The following is a 20,153-nucleotide window of genomic DNA, read 5'->3' as shown; positions in this document are numbered from 1 at the left end:
AAGGAGGGGAGATGAAGGAATAAAAATGAAGCAGCTACTCCAGCATTCCATAACGTACACATCAGGGCTCTGATAGCAAGAAAAATAAACAGAAAGAAGGAAACCCTGTCTAGACTTAGCTGCTGCTGAGGCTGCTGTAGACACAGGGTTGGTATTTACTTGAAAAGGCCTGCCAGGCTACTCTTACAGGCAAAAGACAGAATACAAAAATAGTAGTAATAATATTAAGAGGGGAAAAGAATAATAAAGGAAACCTCATACTAACCGTAAATGAGAACTACAGACTCCTCAATTGCATGTTGGTAACTGAACTGGGAATCCAGGAGGGCACGAGTGACAAAAGAGCCATAGTAAGTAGATTGGTACCAGCCAACATGAAGATGATCAATGTTTACGTGGCGAAGGCTTCGCATCATTTCCATCTGGTATTGAACTAGATGAAATTAAAAAAAAATGCTGAAGCATAAACGTTTAAAAACTATTTCTCAAGAATACCTATAATTAAGTTTAAGCAAGCTACATTTTTCACAACTATAAAATCAGACTGGCTTATTTCCATCACTGCTTAGCACAGGCAATATTAAATTTTGAAAGTTGTCATACAAAAGTTAGAATAAAACTATTTTGGTTAACTAGAATAATCTTCTCATTGAAGTTCACTGCTAAGCTTATTAATGAAATGTTTATTTACTGTTTATTTACTGCATTTACTATCTTGTTCAATTATGTAAAAAAAATCCTGCTATTTTGTTTCTCAAAGCAAAAATAAATTTCTGTTCAACAGGAACATTCTGTTCAAAAGTAATATTAGTGTGACTGAGTTATTTAATAATGTTAGACATTATAGGACAACTTTTATATGTATGACAAAGCAGATTTATGGGAACAAAAAAAAAACCAGTTTATTTTGAATGTAAATATGAGAATACTGACAGTTGTACATTTATAGGAGTACACACAGTAATTATGTTCTCCCATTTGGAGTCAACTTCTGTAACAATAAGGCAGTTTGCATTAATCCTTAATTTTTTACTTTTTTTACTATATAGAACTTTACTTTAGAAGGTAGAGGATTATTATACTAAGAACTGTGTTGTACAGTAGCCAACAAATAAATTGTTTCCATAAAGTTTATCATCTAAACAGCCTGGCTTTACGTAATACAATAATATTAAGCAGTGTTTAACATGATGCAATTTATATTTCTAGTTAAAAAAAAATGTATAATGGGTTATCATTTCATCACAACTCAGGCATTTTGGATAGATAACTGATGGCTTGTCTACATTTAAATTGCTAAATCTGTACCACTATAACCCTTCTGAGTAGACTCTATCTAGGCTGCCTGGAGGGTTCTCCGCACAGTAGAGATAATCCGCCTGCCTAAAAGACGGAAGCTAGTTCAACAGAAGGATTCTTCTGTCAACCTGGCACCATCTCCGCTGGGAGTTAGGTCGAAATACATCACACCCTTGAGAGACATAGCTACACCAATGTAAGCATCCAGTGCATATCAGTCCTGATGCAGATAGCAATTTAAAATCAACAGTATTAGATTTCAGTGAGCTAATCAAAGGAACTGACACCAACAGTCAATTAAATTCTTTAAAATTATGTTTGCAGGCTGTAGAACTTGCTACATTTGGTATACAGGCAGTCCCCGGGTTACGTACAAGATAGGGACTGTAGGTTTGTTCTTAAGTTGAATCTGTATGTAAGTCGGAACTGGCGTCAGCCGCTGCTGAAACTGATCAGTTTCAACCGCAGCTGAATCTGGACGCCAGTTCTGACTTGCATACAGATTCTACTTAAGAAACCCAGGCGTCCCCAAGTCAGCTGCTGCTGAAACTGATCAGCGGCTGATTCCAGGAAGCCTGGGGCAGAGCAACTCTGCCTCGGGCTTCCTGTAGTCAGCCGCTAGTCAGTTTCAGCAGCGGCTGACTTGGGGACACCTGGGGCAGAGCAGCTGGGGTGCTGCTGGGTTGCTCCAGTAGCGCGGCTCCTCGGCACTACTGGAGCAACCCAGCAGCACCCCAGCTGCTTTGCCTCAGGCGTCCTGATTCAGCCGCTGCTGAAACTGACCAGCAGCGGCTGAATCAGGACTCCTGGGGCAGAGCAGCTGGGGTGCTGCCGGGTTGGTCGGGAGCAGCGCTGTGGGACCAACCCGGCAGCCCCCAGCTGCTCTACCCCAGGGGTAGGCAAGAAAAGCCTGGTCTGCTGGGGGGGGGGGCACTAGCTGCACCTCCCCCCAGCAGACCAGGGAGACGGGGGTGGGGACGCCCAAGTCCTCCACGGCTTTGCTCCGTCTCTCTGGCCTGCTGACCTGGGAGACACGGAGCAAAGCCGCAGAGCACGCGGGCAGCGGGACAGTCCAGGCGCGCCTGGGCTTGTCCCCCTGCGGGCGTGCTCCGCGGCTTTGCTCCCCGTCTCCCTGGTCTGCTGGTCAGACCAGGGAGACGGGGAGCAAAGCCTAGGAGCACGCCTGCAGCGGGACAAGCCCAGGCGCGCCTGGGCTGCCCCGGAGCCCCAGCCCCTCCGCGGCATTGCAAAGCAGCGGGGGAAGGCGGCGGCGGGACAGCCCAGGCGCGCCTGGGCTGCCCGGCTGCCCGAGCCCCTCCACAGCTTTGCTCCGCGTCTTCCTGGTCTGCAGACCAGGGATACGCGGAGCAGCTTTTCTCGCCCCGGAGTACACGGGCGGCGGGACCACGAGGTCCCACAGTCCGTGTCCTCCGGGGCAAGAAAAGCCGCGTTCGTAACTGCGGATCCGACATAAGTCGGATCCGCGTAAGTCGGGGACTGCCTGTACTTCATTTTTATATGGCAACAAGAGTTTACTGGTCTAAAAAACATGAAACAGTCATAACATCAAGTAGCTACATAATTAGCAAGAGTAAAAGAAAACTTTCAAAATGTACTCCAAAGTCTTCAGACATACTTTTTAGTTCTTTACAGGAAGGAAATGAAACCTTCCATATTCTTTAAAGTTATTAGGAGATTTCTCAGGAGCAAATACACTTCCAACATGCCAGATAGCAGGCAAATTGTAAATTCCAATGCTTGCTTATAGCTGCTCTGTGGCCAAAAGTTAATCTGCCACACCTTACCACTGTATTTATTTAAAATACGTTAATACCTCTGTATTCTTTCACACATCAGAAAAAAAAGCAAGTACCATATCTGTGATTACCTGGGGACCTTACTTGTACAGCATGAAATACATGTTTGGCACTTTGCTTTCCACTTTGTAATGTCTATGCTCCAATAGCTCACAATGTAAGGGTATGTCTACACTGCAAAAACACAACCCTGTGTCAGTGAGTTTCAGAGCTTGCGTTTCAGAGCCTGACTAAGGCTCACAGGACTAGAAATATAATTATAGATGCCCAGGCTCTGAAACTTGACAACAGAGGACAGACCCCTAGGCTTCAGTCTGAGCCTCAATACTTACATTTCTTTTTTTAACTTTATATTACAAGACCAAGTCAGTTTGCCTAAGCTGAGATTCACTGCTGCAGGTTTGTACTATACACAAACCCCAGGCGTCACCTGTACACCCAAACCACAGGACATCTTGGTTCAATCAACTGGTATCATCTACGAATCTCAAAAATTGGCTCAAAAGTGCATGTAAATCTTTATACCAATGCACATCATCAGAATCTAGAATGCCATCACAGATGACATGGTGGCAGCTGAGCAGCAAATGCATGTTCACCAAGAGACACTAGAGTGTAAAACAAAAGCCCATCACTGCTCAAAATATAGAAGTGTGGACTGAGCAAAAAGTTGATTCTTTCTACAGAAATGCTGAAAATACCACCTCTTTCCAGTTCATGGTACAGAACTCAATTTTGACCTACTTCTTTGAAGAAGTATGACCCACTAGCAAAGACATTTAGAAACACCAATCAAATTCAAGGAAGTTGCTGCAGCTGCTGTTCCTGTCACCTAGTCCTTCAAAAGATATTCTCTAGGGCTATGTCTAGACTGCAAGCCTCTTTCAAAAGAGAGCGTCTAGACTGCACGCGGAACTTTCGAAAAAGCAAGCCGCTTTTTCGAAAGAAAGCAGCAAGTGAGTCTGGATGCTCTCTTTCTAAAAAGCCCTGTTTGCTTTCAAGAATGCCTTTTTTCGAAAGAGCACTTTCGAAAAAAGGCGTTCTTCCTCTTGGAATTAGGTTTACCCCCGTCGAAAGAAAAGCCGCGTTCTTTCGATTTAATTTCGAAAGAACACGGCTGCAGTCTAGACGCAGGTGCAGTTTTTTCGAAAAAAGGCTACTTTTTTTGAAAAAAACCCTGAGTCTGAACACAGCCTAGAAGAAACACTCCCTATATTAGGAAAAAGTGATACAAGCAAACATTCATCCATCCCTTGATTCAAGCATGTCAGAGAAGCTTTTGAGTCCTCCTTAAATGTCTTGGGGGAAAAAAAGAAAAGGTTGTTCAAGAATCTAAATTCTATTGGTAGACAAGTATAAAGTATATATGAAGCTCAAAGATTCTCTGTCATAAAAATCTGACAAACTATTTGTTTAAAGCAGGACATAGACAAAAACACAGAATAAATGTATTTCATATGGAAACAAAAGGCAGCTTTGCTTCAGGAAAGAGAACCGTTATCAGATCTGAATGAAAAGTGAAAAAGATGAGTGAAAATACTGTTGGTTCCACCACTTTCTGGGCAAATGAAATTGACATGAGAAAAAATTACTTGTAACTACTGGATGAATGCCAGGAGTACCCCTGAAAGAGCCACATAAAATGATGTTGCATATCTGGCTCAGTTTCAAATTGTCACTTTTGAGGAGTCCAGTATTAAAGAAAGAGGGAAATGAATGGGAAAAACATTCCTGGCCCTTCACAAGTTTGTGTAAAGATATTTTGTATGCTTCAATACAAACCTCAGAGGTAACTGGTGATTCTGTCGAGAGGACAATGCTTACAAGAGAAGTTTTCAGACTTTGCCTTTTTAGAAACAGAACTGGTTATGAGTGCTAGCAGAAGGTAGATGTGACAGACATGACAATTTTCTACACTAACACTGGAAGATTTTACTGAATTAATTTTAAGTATCCTTGGGGGCCATTGTATTGAATAAAAAGTATATGAATTATTGTTGGTTAGGACTGTGTGTGACCTCTATAAGGGAAGAAAGTGACTGGGGACAAGGAGTTCAAAGACTATAATAAAAACGTGCCAGATAATATATATTTTATTTTATTTTAGGACAATAAAAGTGTGAAATGTTTTCCCTGGGGAATACCCAGAAAAACTGCATTTATTTCCTCCTATCTCCAGTCATGCAAAACCCATGTCTTTTGAAGCTATACCCTGAGGAGTACATCACTGTCTGCTGACTACCCGGTCCCAAATGATTGAAGGTCTAAAGGCCTGAGCTGTATATAAAAAAAAGTTGAACTGCCCAAACAGAGTTATGGTTATGAGACAGTTAGGAATCTATACAACACAGGGAAAACCCAGTTTGGAGTTTTGAAAGACTGACACAGAACCCAGGAATGGGGTAGATCTTTGCTAGTGGGTCAAATAAGAAGTTGGGGGTGACTTCTGGTAGGTTTTTTAGCATGCATTTATAATTAGTAGTAATATACTGGTCATAGCCTCTGGTGAGAAAGCAAAGTGCCAAGTAAAGATGTTAAGAGGTGGGTAACTGGCTAATCGTGTAGTAGATGATATCTGTATGGACTACATGATTAGTCAATAAGGTAAGGCGCTCTGTCCCGGCCTGCTGTGGCGCTGCAGTTAAATATAGTAGGAGCTGGGTGAGCAGGGCAACCCAGCTCCTACTACATTTAAACAGCAGAGCCGCAGCAGGGGAAGGTCCCGGACCCGGCATGAACCGGGACAGAGCACTTTTCCTTATACAGAGCTGCAGCAGTGCTGGACCACTCACACCAGGTCTGGGAGCTACCCCCACTAAGGGATCTGCCTTTTAAATATAGTAAGGGACAGGCCGGCTCTTACTACATTTAAAATGCAGAGCCGCAGCAGGAGCAGCTCTGGATCCAGCGCAAGCTAGCACTGTGCTGGGATCTCTCAGTTTCAGCTCACACCGGGTCCAGCAGCCCCTATCTGGAAACACTGCTCTGGCAGCAGGCCCTGTCTGTGTGGTGAGGGGCGGGGCAGCTCCCCACTGCAGGATGCAGAATAGCCTCTGCTTGCAGTATGCTTGGACCCTCTGCAGGGAGAGACTGTTTCGTGGCAGGCTTCCCTTCTCCCCCCACCCCTCTGCACTGCTGCCTCTGATAGAAGCAACAAGGGGGCATGCAAGTAGTCAACTCCACTAGTTGTTTACATCACTAGTGCCAATGCTGGCCTTTTAGTCTATCACAATGCAGGCAGGGAATGGTGCAACCTTCAAGAATTTCCATTCAGAAGGGAGTGAAATATGGGTCTACACCCAAGATTGGGTATGTCTACATTAGCCCCCTAATTCGAACGAGGAAGGCTAATGTAGGCATTCAAAGTTGCAAATGAAGCCCGGGATTCATTTTTATCTTCCCAGGCACCGCCATTTTTAAATGTCCCTTAGTCCGAACTCCGTGCCCACAGCTACACGTGGCACGGAGTAGGTAGTTCGAATTAGGATCTCCATGAGGTGTACCGGTAGTTCGAATTAGAGATCCTAATTTGAACTACCTACTCCGTGCCGCGTGTAGCCGCGGACACGGAGTTCGGACTAAGTAACATTTAAAAATGGTGGCGCCCAGGAAGATGCAAATGAAGCCCGGGATATTTAAATCCTGGGCTTCATTTGCAACTTCGAATGCCTACATTAGCCTCCCTAGTTCGAACTAGGGGGCTAGTGTAAACATACCCATTGGTAACAACTAAGAGCCAGGATCCTGAGGTAGGTATGTTTGGTGGATTACAGAGTGGGAATACAGGCAGAGTTACACTAAAACTGTGACAGTAGGAAAAGTAAAATCATCCATTGACAGCTGTCCACATTTGCAAGTCACGACTTACAGAATCACAGAATACTGTAACTGGAAGGGACCTTGAGAAGTCATCTACTCCCGTCCTCTGCATTCACAGTGGTACCAGGCACCCCTTAGATCAGGGCTACTCAACTTTGGAAGCCCCAGAGGCCACAATGATACTCTCAGCATATTCTAAGGGCCGCAACTAAAGTGTGGTTGCATATACGTGCAAATATACAAAAACAGATTATTTCACACTGATGGGCATGAATACATAATGCCCCAGTGCTCCCGGCACCTCCTCCCTGGGGGCTCAAAATGCTGACACACTGTACCCATCTGTTCCAGCCAGCCCATCTGCTTGCATCTTTCAATGCCGCTTGGGAGATGCCTCACCATTGTAGAGCGTATTCCCAGTGGAGCCCATGTTCAAAGGATCCCACTTGCGGGCCGCATGTTGAACCCTGAGTAAACCCAAACTGCACGGCGGGCCACATGCGGCTCACAGGCAACGTGTTGAGTAGCCCTAAAATGCTTTTAAATATCTCCAATGATGGAGATTCTCCAACCTCCTCTAGGCAATATATTACAGTGTTCAATCACCCTGACAGTTAAGAAGTTTTTCCCTAACGTCCAACCTAAACTCCCTTGCTGCAATTTAAGCTCATTGCTTCTTCTCCCATCATTAGAAGTTGAGAATATTTTTTTCTCTCTTCTTAGACTCATAGACTTTAAGGTCAGAAGGGACCATTATGATCATCTAGTCTGACCCCCTGCACGGTGCAGGCCACAAAATCTCACCCACCCCTCCTAGAATAATCCTCTCACCTATATCTCAGATATTGAAGCCTTCAAATACTTTGAAGACCCCAAGATGCAGAGAATCCTCTAGCTGTGATCTGTAACCCATGCTACAGAGGAAGGCGAAAAACCTCCAGGGCCTCTGCCACATGCGGCTCACACTTCTCCATTTCAACTAGGGATCTCATAGTGTAGTCGATTAACCAATAAGCAAAAGGTTATAAGTTAAATGCTATATCATAACACGCATTTCTCCCCTCCCCGCCAGTAAATTTTTTACCAGGCTAGCCAGCAGCCCAGATCTGTCCTAGCTTGCGATGGGTCTGGGGCCTACCCCTGCTGTGGCTCTGCATTTGAAGTGTATTAGGAGCTGGGCGGACAGGGAGCCTGGCTCAGTTCCAACTCATGCAGGGTTCAGGAGCTCAGACCTCCTCTAGACAGGGGCTGCTGCCAACTCGTGCTGCTGCTTCTGTATCAGAGGCAGCAGTGTGGGGTAGCAGGCAGCCAGTCCACGAGGGGGGTTGGTTTTTAACTGGCTCCACTCATGGACCAGCTCCCACATGGCATCCCACACTGCTGTCTATGATACAGAGGCAGCGGGGTAGGGGGCTCCTCGGGAGTGAGGCTGGAGAGCAGTGGGTGCCGGCCCTACCCCCATGGATTACAGAATAGTTGATTAACTGATAAGATTTCATGAGGTTAATATTCAATTAACCAATATTTAACATCCCTAATTTCAACTATTTTAAGCGGATATAAAAAAAACACGGAGGACATACATATGCTGCACAAAACAGGTAGCCAGAATGGTGTCCCTAGGCTCTGTTTATCAGGGGCTGGAAATGAATGACAGGAGAGGGATCACTTGATTCCCTGTTCTGTTCACTTCCTCTGGGGCATCTGGTATTGGCCACTGTCGGAAGAATGGATGCTGGGTGAAATGGATCTTTTAGTCTGACACAGCATGGTCATTCTTATATTCTAATACAGAAAAGTCTCAAAGTATCCACAGCTAGCAACTCTAAAAAATGACTACAGAAGTAAAAATCAATTATGAGGAGAGGTCTGTATCAGAAAGAGAAAGTAACTTTTTACCGACCTCAGACAAAAGCATGTTCGAAGCAGCAGCTAGGGTTCCAGCAAAACTATCAGGTTATACAACTACATAATAAATAACCCACAAACTGTCTGTGTTGATATAATCATCACTATTGTTTCACATTTTTTCCATCATTCTTGAGAGCATCACTTCCTTAAGTTAACTAAGGGACAGCTAGCTCTGTGCTCTGTTAAGAATCAGGACAAGTCACTCAGATGCACTGGTCAGGAGCTCATACTTTAGAATCAGATACAGGCAGTCCCCGGGTTACGTACATGATAGAGACTGTAGGTTTGTTCTTAAGCTGAATTCGTATGTAAGTCGGAACTGGTACATATTGTAGGGGAAACTCTAGCCAAACATTTCTCCAGAGCTCAGTTTTATTCTCCCACACCTCACTTCCCTCAGTCCTTTATTCTCAAGCTGAGGTGTCTGCTGAGAAAAGCCGCTCCATGTCTCCCTGGTCTGCTGGGAGGGGTGCTAGCTTTGCGTCTCCCTAGTCTGCTGGGGGGAAGCAGCTAGTGCGGGGTTGCCTCACCCCGTTTGTAAGTAGGGATCTGATGTAAGTCGGATCCATGTAACCCGGGGACTGCCTGTATACTCTTTAGTTCCAACCATAGAGAGGAGTTAACTGACTACTGAAATAGGACTTTTTGAAGTAGACAGACAGACAGACAACTGGATTAAGTTACTCGTTTCATTGAAACATAACGTCTACATTTTTAAAGAAACTTAAATCATTTAAAAAGCTTTGCCAGTATGAAGAAAAAAACTGTTTGGCATTATTTTGTTTGTGCTGCTCTGAAGTGCTATGCGCTGGATTAAGAGTGTATTATCTCCTGGGAGTCTCACAAAAATAAGATGTGTATCTCATGAGGTGCGAACAAGATTTCAAACAACAAAAAGGCTTCTCTTGATGTCTGATCAGGAGCTAGAGACATAATTTAATCTTCTTCCCCGTCCTTTCACTTGCCTTTTTCTAAAGTGCGTAAAAATAAATCTCTGTAAGCAAGCAAGAAAAAGTACTTACATGCTACATTTGATTGAGGCCCAGTAAAGAATGAAGAAACATATTAAAACACAAAAAGAAAAAGTGCAAGACCATACTACACAGAGATCACTGAAACAGATTGGTGGTTTTGACTGAGCTAGTGGGTGATAACTAATTCCTTGATTTCACACTAGCAGCAGCTCTACTGGAAAAAGTATTACAGAGAAATGTTTTTGCAGAATTAAATTAGAATTTAATAATTTGGGTTATTTTGAAAAAAAAAAAAATCACGTTCTATCACCAGACCATCTTTCGCCCCAGAATCACTTCATACTTATTGTGATGGAGTGTCTGCCCCAAACTAGCCCTTTAAGGGTTAAACCCATCCCTGAGAGAGGACTGGAGCTGTAGAACCAGCAACTATGGCAGGTATTAGTCAATTAGGGCCCAGCTAAGGGCAGTATAAATAAAGGCTTCTGGAGGGGAGAAAAGTCTCTCTGACTCACTCTTGCTCCAACTGTGGAAGCTACAGCAGGGGTGGCCAACCTGTGACTCACGAGCTGCATACAGCTCTCAAAAAAAAAAAAAAAAAATTGTGGCTCCTGACAGAACCAGGATGGAACCTGGAACCGCTTGGGTCAAGCCGCTCCAGGTGCGGCGGCTCCGGGATCTGGGCATAAGGTTAGCAGGGGAGAGGGATTGGGTTACAGCAGGAAGAGGAGGTGTCTGGCTCTGGGGGAAAAGTAAGGGGTTTGGGGAGAGGGTGCGCACAGCATGCCAACTGTTCAATGCACACACCCCAGCGCCTGGAGGGAGTTCCGAGATCCGAGAATTAGGTTGAGAGGGGAGGGGGAAGAGGCCTGGCTCTAGTCTGGGGGAAGGAAGGGACTGGGTGCGGAGAGGGTGCCCACAGCATCCCAGACAGCACGTCTCAAGGCTGGCCACTTCAGCGCACACCCCCCAGCGCCTGGAGGGATATGCGTGTGGCTGTAGTGGGGGCTCCCCCTCTGGGACCCAAGAATTAGGTTGGGGAGGATTGGTATAGAGAGGGGCTGGTGCCTGGCTCGGGGGGGAAGATTAAGTATTGGGTACGTGTGCCTGGCTCTGGAGAAGGGGAGGAGAATTGGGTTAGGGTGTGTGTGCCTAGCTCTGGGGAAAGGGAGGGAGATTGGGTTGGGTGTGGGCACGTCTGGCTCTGAGGAAGGGGGGGAATTGGGGTGTGTCAGTGACCCCTGACTCAAAAAAGGTTCCCACCCCTCTCAGATAAAGACAACACTGAAACATTTGGTGGTTGACATAATATTTTATTTAAAAATGAAGCCTGGCCAACAAGCCCCCATTTTGGGCCAAGCCCCCATCTGGCTGCAGTATCATAACACTCCTGCATCTCCCTCCCCTCCCACACAATCCCAAACCGGAGCCTGTCATACACTGGAACCCCCTGTCCTGAGCCTCTCAAATCCCCAAACTCCTGCACCCCCATATCTCCAGTCTTCTGCCACAACACTCCTGCACCATCCACACACTGCAAATCTGTGTCCTGAGCCCATCATACTCCTTGCCGAGGCACTCATGCACCCCAGCCCAAACTCCTGAACCCTCACAGCCACAAGCCTGCAACTTGCTCAGCACCCCAACCCTCCACCTGACCCCAACACTCTCCAGTCTGTAGTCCCCTCCCTGAGCCAGCATCCCTGTCTCTACTTCCTCCTGCACCCAAATTCCCTCCGAGAGCTTGCACCTCTCCCCCCTTCCCAGTGCTTTTTTTGTGAGCCACAATAGCAATGGAGACAGCGTGAAGAGCCGGGGCAGTTGTGCGCGCAAAAAAAAAAAAGAGACCGTGCCCTGGGACAGATGTACCAGCACCTATTTTCCCCCAGCGTGGCACTTTTTTTTTTTTTTTTGCACTCAGCAACTGCCCCGGCTCGTCACGCTGTCTCCAATGCTATTGTCGCTCTTCGTCTGGAACAGGTTGGCCATTCCTGAGCTAGAGGCTTCCTGACTTACAGAAGAGCTGGGGAAAGGCAGGCAGAGCTGGGGAAGCTTTGGAAAGGTAAGCTTCCAGGCTGCAGAACCTGAAGCAAAGCCTGAAGGTATTAGGGCTGCAGGCAGCCAGTGCAGTAGAAAGTAGCAGGTCCATACCCCCTACCAATGATGAGTGGCCATTTCAGACTGCAGTTTGCCCCTGAGGCAAGGTGGACTTATGGGCTTTGTGGTTCCTTAGGGGGAGATCCCCAGAACATGGGGACACTGCAGCAGGGAAGCACTCTGGGAGGGGAGGGTGCCATGGTCTGGTAGGGACGGACATGGGTCCTAACAAAGTGGTGGAGCCAATAATGGGTAACAGCAATCACCTTCACCTGAATCCCCTGCAGAGGACCATTGCCCCTGCACCCAGAATCCCCCAACAAGCCATTGTACATCCAGATTTTCCAGTGAACCACCCGTACCCAAACTGCCCCACACAGAAACTTCTCAAACCAAATTGGATCCCCCCAAGCTAAGCCCCTCCGCACTTGGATCCTGCTGGACTAAGACTGTCCACCCACACCTGCTGCTGAGGCCCAAGAAACTGGGCTGTTTCTAGGGCAGGCCCAGCCTTGCATTGTGTCAGGGTTCAGTGCAATTTCATTGCTAAATCCCTGTACTAGGGAAGGTGGGGCTTCAGGGAGATCTCTTACATCAATACAGCTAGTGACTGTGCTCCCTCTGGCCATGATGGAGCCACGTTTATTTGTTGACAGGTAACAGTTGCAGAATTTTAAAATATTGTGGGCATAATTTTTTTTTTTTTGCCTAGAATTCCTTAGGAGCATTTCAAGACCGTGTATGACTCCCAAAAACTTTAAAGTTATCCTAGAGCAGCAGTTCCCAACCGCTGGTCTGCAGACCGGTGCTGGGCCACGAACTGCTGGCTACTGGGCAGCGGAGGCTGAGGTGACAGCAAAATGAGGCAGAGCAGGAGGCTTCTCCTTCTTTCCTCCCACCCAGACAAGATGGCAGCCCTGCTGGGGCTCCACACTCTTTCCCCACTCCCCCCGACTGCCTCTACCAATGGGGGCACGAGAAGGGGAACAGAGAGGGCGGGGCCTCAAGGAAGGAGTAGGGTCTTGGGGAAGGGATGGAGTAGGGTCTTGTGGAAGGGATGGAGGATCTTGGCTTTTCCTGACATTTAAAAAGTGATCTTGGGTGTAAAAAGGTTGGAGATCACTGGAGTACAGAGAGGGAAGAAGGAGGGACATCAGCCGCCCCTCTCTTCTCCCTCCCACACTCTTCACAGCAAGCAGGAGGCTCCCAGGGGGGCAGCTCAAAGGCAGAGGGCAGGAGCAGCATGTCAGTGGGTGAAGGGGCAACTGAAGTGCCAGCACTTGATAACTTCCTGGCCAAACCAGTCAGGATCACCTGTCAGAAGCTCCAAGATCTACCAGTAGATCCCAATCTACTGGTTGGTGACCACTGCCCAAACAAATCAAGTTCATCTTGTGTGTGATAATTCTGCTCTTTATTATAGTTTCAACCAATTTGTCGGATACCAAAGTTAGGTTTACTGGCTTGTAATTGCTAGTTCGCCTCTTTTAAAAATCAGTGTCATATTAGCTACCCTCAAGTCATCTAGTTCAGAAGCAGATTTAAATGACAGCTTACATATATGTGCAAAAGCTGTAGGCTGTCTTCTCTGCCTTCCTTGTCCAATGCTTAATGTCTTTGCAGATTTGGCAGTGATCTTGAATATGAGCAGAGGATCTAAAGTCTGGTTCAATGGCTCTCAGCACCTCCAACACACACATTTTTCTAGCACCCTGGGTGAACAGCGAAGTGGAAAAATTTGCACACAATGCAAAATATCAGTAAGACCTTAAAATGGCTAATGAAATTCAGATGGACATAAAGAAAGGTGAGTGGGAATCATACTAAATTAACTGTTGACAAATTTATGGTTACAAGAGTAATTTGGATTACTTTCACACATTACTAGGTTCTAAATTTATTGTGACCACTCAGGAGGTAGATTTGGCCATCACTGTGGATGTCAACAGAAACATCTGCTCAATCTAAAGTGGCAGTCATAAAAAGCAAACTTGTTAAGATGCATTAAAAAGTGATAATAAATTGTAATTATTATGCTTATATGGGTGTAAGATATGGTGAAGAAGCAATCCAGAGCTAGAAGACAGACACGTGAAACAAAATCCAGTTTAAAACACACTTTCAAAGACTGAAATTCTTTAGTTTAGAATGAAAACAAATCAGCAGAGGAATAAAACTTGAACATGTGTGTGAAAGAAAAAGAAGACACTTCTATTTACCCTCTGTCAATGCAAGAGAAAATTAAATTACAACAAATTAACAACCAACAAAAGACTTTTTTAAAAATCAGTTTATCTATGGAACTCACAGCACAAGACACTATTGAAACCAAATTTTCTAATGTTAACCATAATCAATTTACATGCATAAGAAAAATATTGACTCTTGGAATATACAAGATTGAAACCCATGAAATACATAGCTTCAGGTTTCAGAGAATCTAAGTCAACTAACAGGTTAGGAAGACATTTTGAACTAATTGGTTAGGAAGAATCTGTGCAACTGCCACCTCAAAAGGTCCAGCACCTCAAAAGGGCCTAAGGCTCCCTGTTGCCACTGCAGTAGCAGCAGCAGTTGAAGCCCTGGGCCCTTTAAAACTCTACTAGAGCACTGCACAGCATATTTTAGTGGCTCTGAGGGCTGGCACAGGGAAGGGGTGTGCACAGTGCAGCTTGATCTGGGCAGCACAAAGGGCTGGCTGCCTCCAGACCCACACCTTCTACCCAAAGTTGCATCCCTTGCAACAGTGCAGAGCCTCTCCTATCTTGTCCCCCCAGTCATAGGTAAGGGTCCTGGACTTAGGGATATAGCCACTTGATCTTGTATGGCAATTATGAACCTATGTTTCTACTTCTGTATTATTAGTTCGTGGAGACAAGGATTGTTACTTCCCCTGTGTTTTGTACAGCACTAACCCCTGCTTAAACTGGTGTAGTTTCATTCACGAGATAAATTGATTCAATCGAAGTTTATGTGCATCTACACTATGAATCTGTATACGTTTAAATAGGTTGATTTGGTGTCAATTTAAACCACTGCAATTTGCTTAACAGCTAAGCCCTTAATCTTTAGATGCCTCCTGTCAGATTTCAACTTCCAATTACAAGGTAAATGGATTCTCAAATCTTCTTAAGGTGTATCAACACAGGAAGCAAAACTGAAAGTTACCACTTTTATTTTTTGGCTCTTGAGTAAATTAAATCCCTCTAACTTGCGCAAAGACAACATTCCAAATCAAAGGATACTGACTCCTCAACAGACAAATGCTGAACTAAATTACAAAACAAATTTCAAAGGCTGATCAAATCTTGGAAGCAACAATAGAGCTAATGGGTCAGACTGACACCTGTTGTGGGATAAAAACCTGTTGAAATAGCTCCCCTAAAATATCCTAGGTGATTACAGTAGGTTCAGGTTCCAGTTTCATATCTTGACAATCTGTGAATCTTGGGTTCTGGTTGGTAATTTGTGTCAAGGGCCATGATAAAAATCATACAACCGAGCTTCAGAAGCTGTCACCTACATTCACACAAAAAACAGCAGGTAGATTTGCAATAGAAACTGCTTCTACATGTGGCAACTCGACCAATTTCTCAGATTCTTCAAAAAAGCTACCATTATGCAGGTGTTGAAATGATGGATAAGAATGTTAGCAATGAATTGGGGATTCAAAACCAATGCCAACTGGTTAACTATATAGGCGGGCAAACAACTGGAGAGCCTACCGTGATAAAGAACAAGAGATGTTCAAGGCCACAAAGTTATGTCCTTTGACTTAGGCAGCATTAAATTGTCTAACGTAGTGGTTCTCAACCTTTAACAACCTCCAAATCCCTTTCAAAAAAATGTCTAATCTCACGAACCCCCTCCTAAAAATGAATATTTCCAGCAATTTCCCCCTCACATGAGCATAAATTATAAAAGTAGTTATCTTGGAAATATAAAATTTGTTTTTAAGACACGTTTATTACATACTATTGTTACATAATTTATCATTACATTATTGATTTTATTATATTATGAGAATGAGAACACTCTTTCCAAGAATTCACTTTCATAGTTCATATCACTTTGATTAGACCTGTTATAGGACAAGGGTCCAACAAGTTTCATCAAGGAGTATCAGATGTGAAACAGCATGAAGGCATTCAAGACAATAATTCACAAAGAATTCCTCTAACCACAAGCATTTCAGTCTTGAGCAGTCTAGGCCATCGGTTCTCAAACTTTTTGGGCTCCGGGGCCCTTTACATATGTAAAACTTTATGCGGAGCCCCAGCGGTCCATTGATTATGTGTTGTGCCTGTCAATGTTTCCAGTTTGTCAACCTCTTGGAGATGTCTTGCAGAGCCCTGGGGCTCTGCGGAGCACAGTTTGAGAAACACTGGTCTAGGCAAACACCACACACCTACAATAAAGCTTAAATTTGTTCTTCATAATAACCACTAGCCCCCTATTTAATTTTAAAGACAGTAAAAAATACCCATCTTTCTATTTCTCATAAGGAGTCTTGAAGTTTAAATCTTTTCAGTGTGACGAATGTGTTTGCTTTGATTTTTGTAGCTCTTGGAAGTCTGGAACCACTGGTGAAAGAGTCTCAGGTTGGTTCGGCATTGAGTCTGTTCTGTATTTTAGAGGCATGCATACAAGGAAAAAAATGCTTTCCTGCAAAAGTATGTTGTTGAAAATAGTAACAAAACTCTAGAAGCTTTTTCTGTCAGCAGGGTACTCATTTCTTAAACTCAGCCAAAAGCTGATCAGTGACAGACTTCTGAAACTCCTCTTCAGTTTGTAATCACAGGAGATCTCAATCAACGTTTTTCCCTCAGTGCTCAACAGCTGCTTTGAAAAAGTGGGATCATCAAAGAAGTTGTGAACCCAACCATTATTGCCTGACAAGTATTACCTGAAGGAGTGTCTACGCTGCATCATAGCTTGAAATAAGATATGCATATCTTATATCAATATTATTTTAAAATAGCTTATTTCATAATTTCGCACTGCCTACACAGAACCAAGAATAAATGGGGGAATGGGGAGGAAAAAAATTGGAGGGGGAGGAAGGGAACATTGGGTAGGTACGTTTCAAGGGGACCACATCAGCCACCAAATCAGAGGCTCATTTAACTGCACATCCAGTGATGTGATCTATGCCATCAAATGCCAGAAATGCCCCACTATGATATATATTGGACAAACTGGACAGTCCCTACGGGAAAGAATTAATGGCCACAAATCAGCTCTCTGAAAAGGCAACACTAAAACCTGCTGGGGAACACCTTAACCTCCCTGGACACTCATTAAGGGATCTACAAGTTGCTGTTTTGTTTCAGACTAATTCCACAAGCCAAATACATAGAGAAGGATTGGAACGCCACTTCATTCTCCAGTTTAACTCTCATGCAAATGATCTAAATCGCAATATTGGATGGCTTGCACATTAATCAACTAACCAACCAATGAAGGTGCCAACGGTTCTTGATGTCTATGTAGAATCTGGTGTTAGTACTCTTCCTTTCCTAGTGAAAACTAATGTTCTTATCAGCCTCTTTTAACTAGTTAATCTTTTAAGATAATAGATTTTTAAGTTTTTCCTGTTAGACTGGCTGGGCTATCCCCTTGAAACTTACCTACTCAATGTCCTCTCTCCCCACCCCCAACCCCTGCCAAACCCCTCCTTCCCTTACTTATTCTTGGTTCTAGACTTCCAACACTCCGGTCATCTGAAGTGGGCTGTGCCCATGAAAGCTCCTACCACCACCTACATGTTTTGTTGGTCTTTAAAGTGCTACCAGACTACTTCTTGTTTTTTAAAGTTTTTACCATCAAAACAGACAGATTAGCAACATCAGCTGATTCATCCAACTGCAAAGAATAATATGGACCGTTTTTCACTCTATATACAATTGTGGTCTCTATATTACTTGACAGGTCATTAATTTTTCACAACATATTGGTCAAAGGCACTACACCAATTCTTTTTGCAGTCTTTTTTCCAAATATGAATTTTATACATGGACCACTCAAGTTTTCTTCTATAGTATGGGCTTCTAACACTTTTACTATTTAGTAGCTCGCTCAGTATGACGCTCCACATGCATTTTTGTTATCAGTATATGCTTTTGATACATACTTGGAAATGTCACTTTTCCATGTACAGTAGGGTCCCGATTATCCGACCTAAACGGGACCAATAGGCGGTCGGATTAACGAAAATGTCAGATAATATGGAAACGGCCCAGGATGTGAACAAATTCTTCGCTGTATTGTGAGGGGGATCCTCTCCTTAATCACCCCCCACCACCAGCAGTGCCCTGCAAGCTGCCCAGGGGGCTCCCACCCCGCTGCAGGCTGCCGGTGCTCTGCACCACGAACTGCTCGGAGACAAAGCAGTCAACAATGGCCATGGCTCAGCCCCTTCCCCGCCTCCTGGTGGCAGCGCCAGCCCGCGCCTCTAGGCCCCGCATGCGCCCCGTGGCCGGATCTCACGCACCGATCCCCCCTGCTCTCTGGAGTCAGGACTGGATTTGAAAGGGCCGCTGCTGTTCGGCCTAGTCCCCGCTGCACAAAGGGAAGAGCAGGAGCAGGAGGAGGAGCAGGAAGCAGGAGCAGGAGCAGGAGCAGGAGCAGGAGCAGGAGCAGGAGCAGGAGCAGGAGCAGGAAGCAGGAAGCAGGAAGCAGGAGCAGGAAGCAGTAGCTGGGCGGTCCCAGAACAAGGCTGTGCCAATCCGCAGGCAGGGCTGGGGCTGCATGTGTCACCCTCAACCAAGCATTGCTAGCGCGGCTGGGGCAGGCATGGCCTGGCTACAGGAGCCCCTGGAGAGTGGCTCGGGCTGAGCACGGAGCAGCCTACGTGGCTTCCCGTGTTGCCCGTTGCACCCCTTCCTGCAACTGCCAGCCCCAAGAGGCCTCGTGCAAAGAGGAAGGCCCCCAACTCCCCCCAGCACTCATCACCATGACAGGCAATAGAGTGGCCTGGCCACAGTGGGCTGGGACCAGGGCGCACACTGCCAGACAAAGCAGCAGTGGTATGGCTATGTCGGATAAAGCGGAAGGTCGGATAAGTGAAGATCAGATAATCAGGACTCTACTGTAGCTAATTTTCTCTAGAAAAAAAACAACAGACTTGAGAATGCTGCTTTCTAGAGCATGACCACAAATTACACACTATGGTTTTGGACACTTTTGATCATCAATGCATGTGAAGCCATATTTTATATAATCATATTTTCTTTTCATCATAAGTGACTTTCCAGGACCATCATGATCATCTGATTTGGATTTTCCACACTTCGTACTTAACAAAACACTAGCTGATGTTGAATGTTCATTTTCTCATGGCAGCAGCTAAGTAAGGGCCCAGCACTGCAGGCAGCAGTACAGAAGTAAGAGACAACACCATACTATGCCATCCTTACTTCTGCATTGCTGCTGGTGGTAGGGCTGCCCTCAGAGCTTGATTCCTGACCAGCAGCTGCTGCTTTCCAGCTACCCAGCTCTGAAAGCAATGTTGCTGCCAGCAGCTGCTCAGAAGTAAGAAAAGCAATTATATACAACCTGCCCTTATAGTATGCTCTGGGCCTAAATATGACTATACATATTTAAATTAGTCCAGTGAAGACACGCCTTTTTTCTTCAATATCTGCCTGATTCCTTGATAATGTCTTATGTGGTTTCCAATAAACAACTGACTACAATAATACCCACAGGCAAGGACAGCATTAATATTGCTGGAGACTTCCATGCACTCCAGTGTTGTCAAGGAACACGTGTAAAGACTGACTAACAGAACCAAGGTACAGGATGTCCCTGCTATATGTCCAAGATACGTTCAAAAAAACCGTGGAAGTATAGCCAAAGGATGTAAAAGTGGGGAATTTTTTCCTGCAGAATGGGAGGACTTAAAACGGATCAGTTACCACAAGCATCAATGACACTAGTGCAGAACCAAAATATATCGGGGAGACTTATAGCAGGGATACTCTGTAATAGTAATTTCATATTACAACTTTTTAAAAAGATCAAGTCACAAATGCAGAATGGCAGATAATTGCTCCTGGATAAGAACTTCTGCAGTGATGTTTTAAAATGCCAATACCTACTTACGCAAAATGCAGCACTGCTACATTGTCCTGCATTTTGCTTCAGCTACCCCAGACTAACACGGCTACATCTCTACCACAATACCTACTTAAGCATTTTTAAGGAATTACAGTTTAATCTTTATAGACACATG

The 20,153-nt window shown here is 44.9% G+C and overlaps 1 protein-coding gene across 1 annotated transcript in view; it reads right to left on the bottom strand.

Moving 5' to 3' along the window:
• Window positions 1-20,153, bottom strand: part of EIF3H (eukaryotic translation initiation factor 3 subunit H) — a 142,106-nt gene that overhangs the window by 28,526 nt on the left and 93,427 nt on the right. Inside the window, exon 3 of the mRNA XM_006130789.4 lies at window positions 266-433. Within this exon, the coding sequence (XP_006130851.2) occupies window positions 266-433 (168 nt within the window). The remainder of the gene's footprint in view (window positions 1-265; window positions 434-20,153) is intronic.

Source organism: Pelodiscus sinensis, chromosome 2 (assembly GCF_049634645.1).
Source record: "Pelodiscus sinensis isolate JC-2024 chromosome 2, ASM4963464v1, whole genome shotgun sequence".
In the NCBI taxonomy this organism is placed as follows: Eukaryota; Metazoa; Chordata; order Testudines; family Trionychidae; genus Pelodiscus; species Pelodiscus sinensis.
This window is presented reverse-complemented; position numbering and strand designations above follow the sequence as displayed.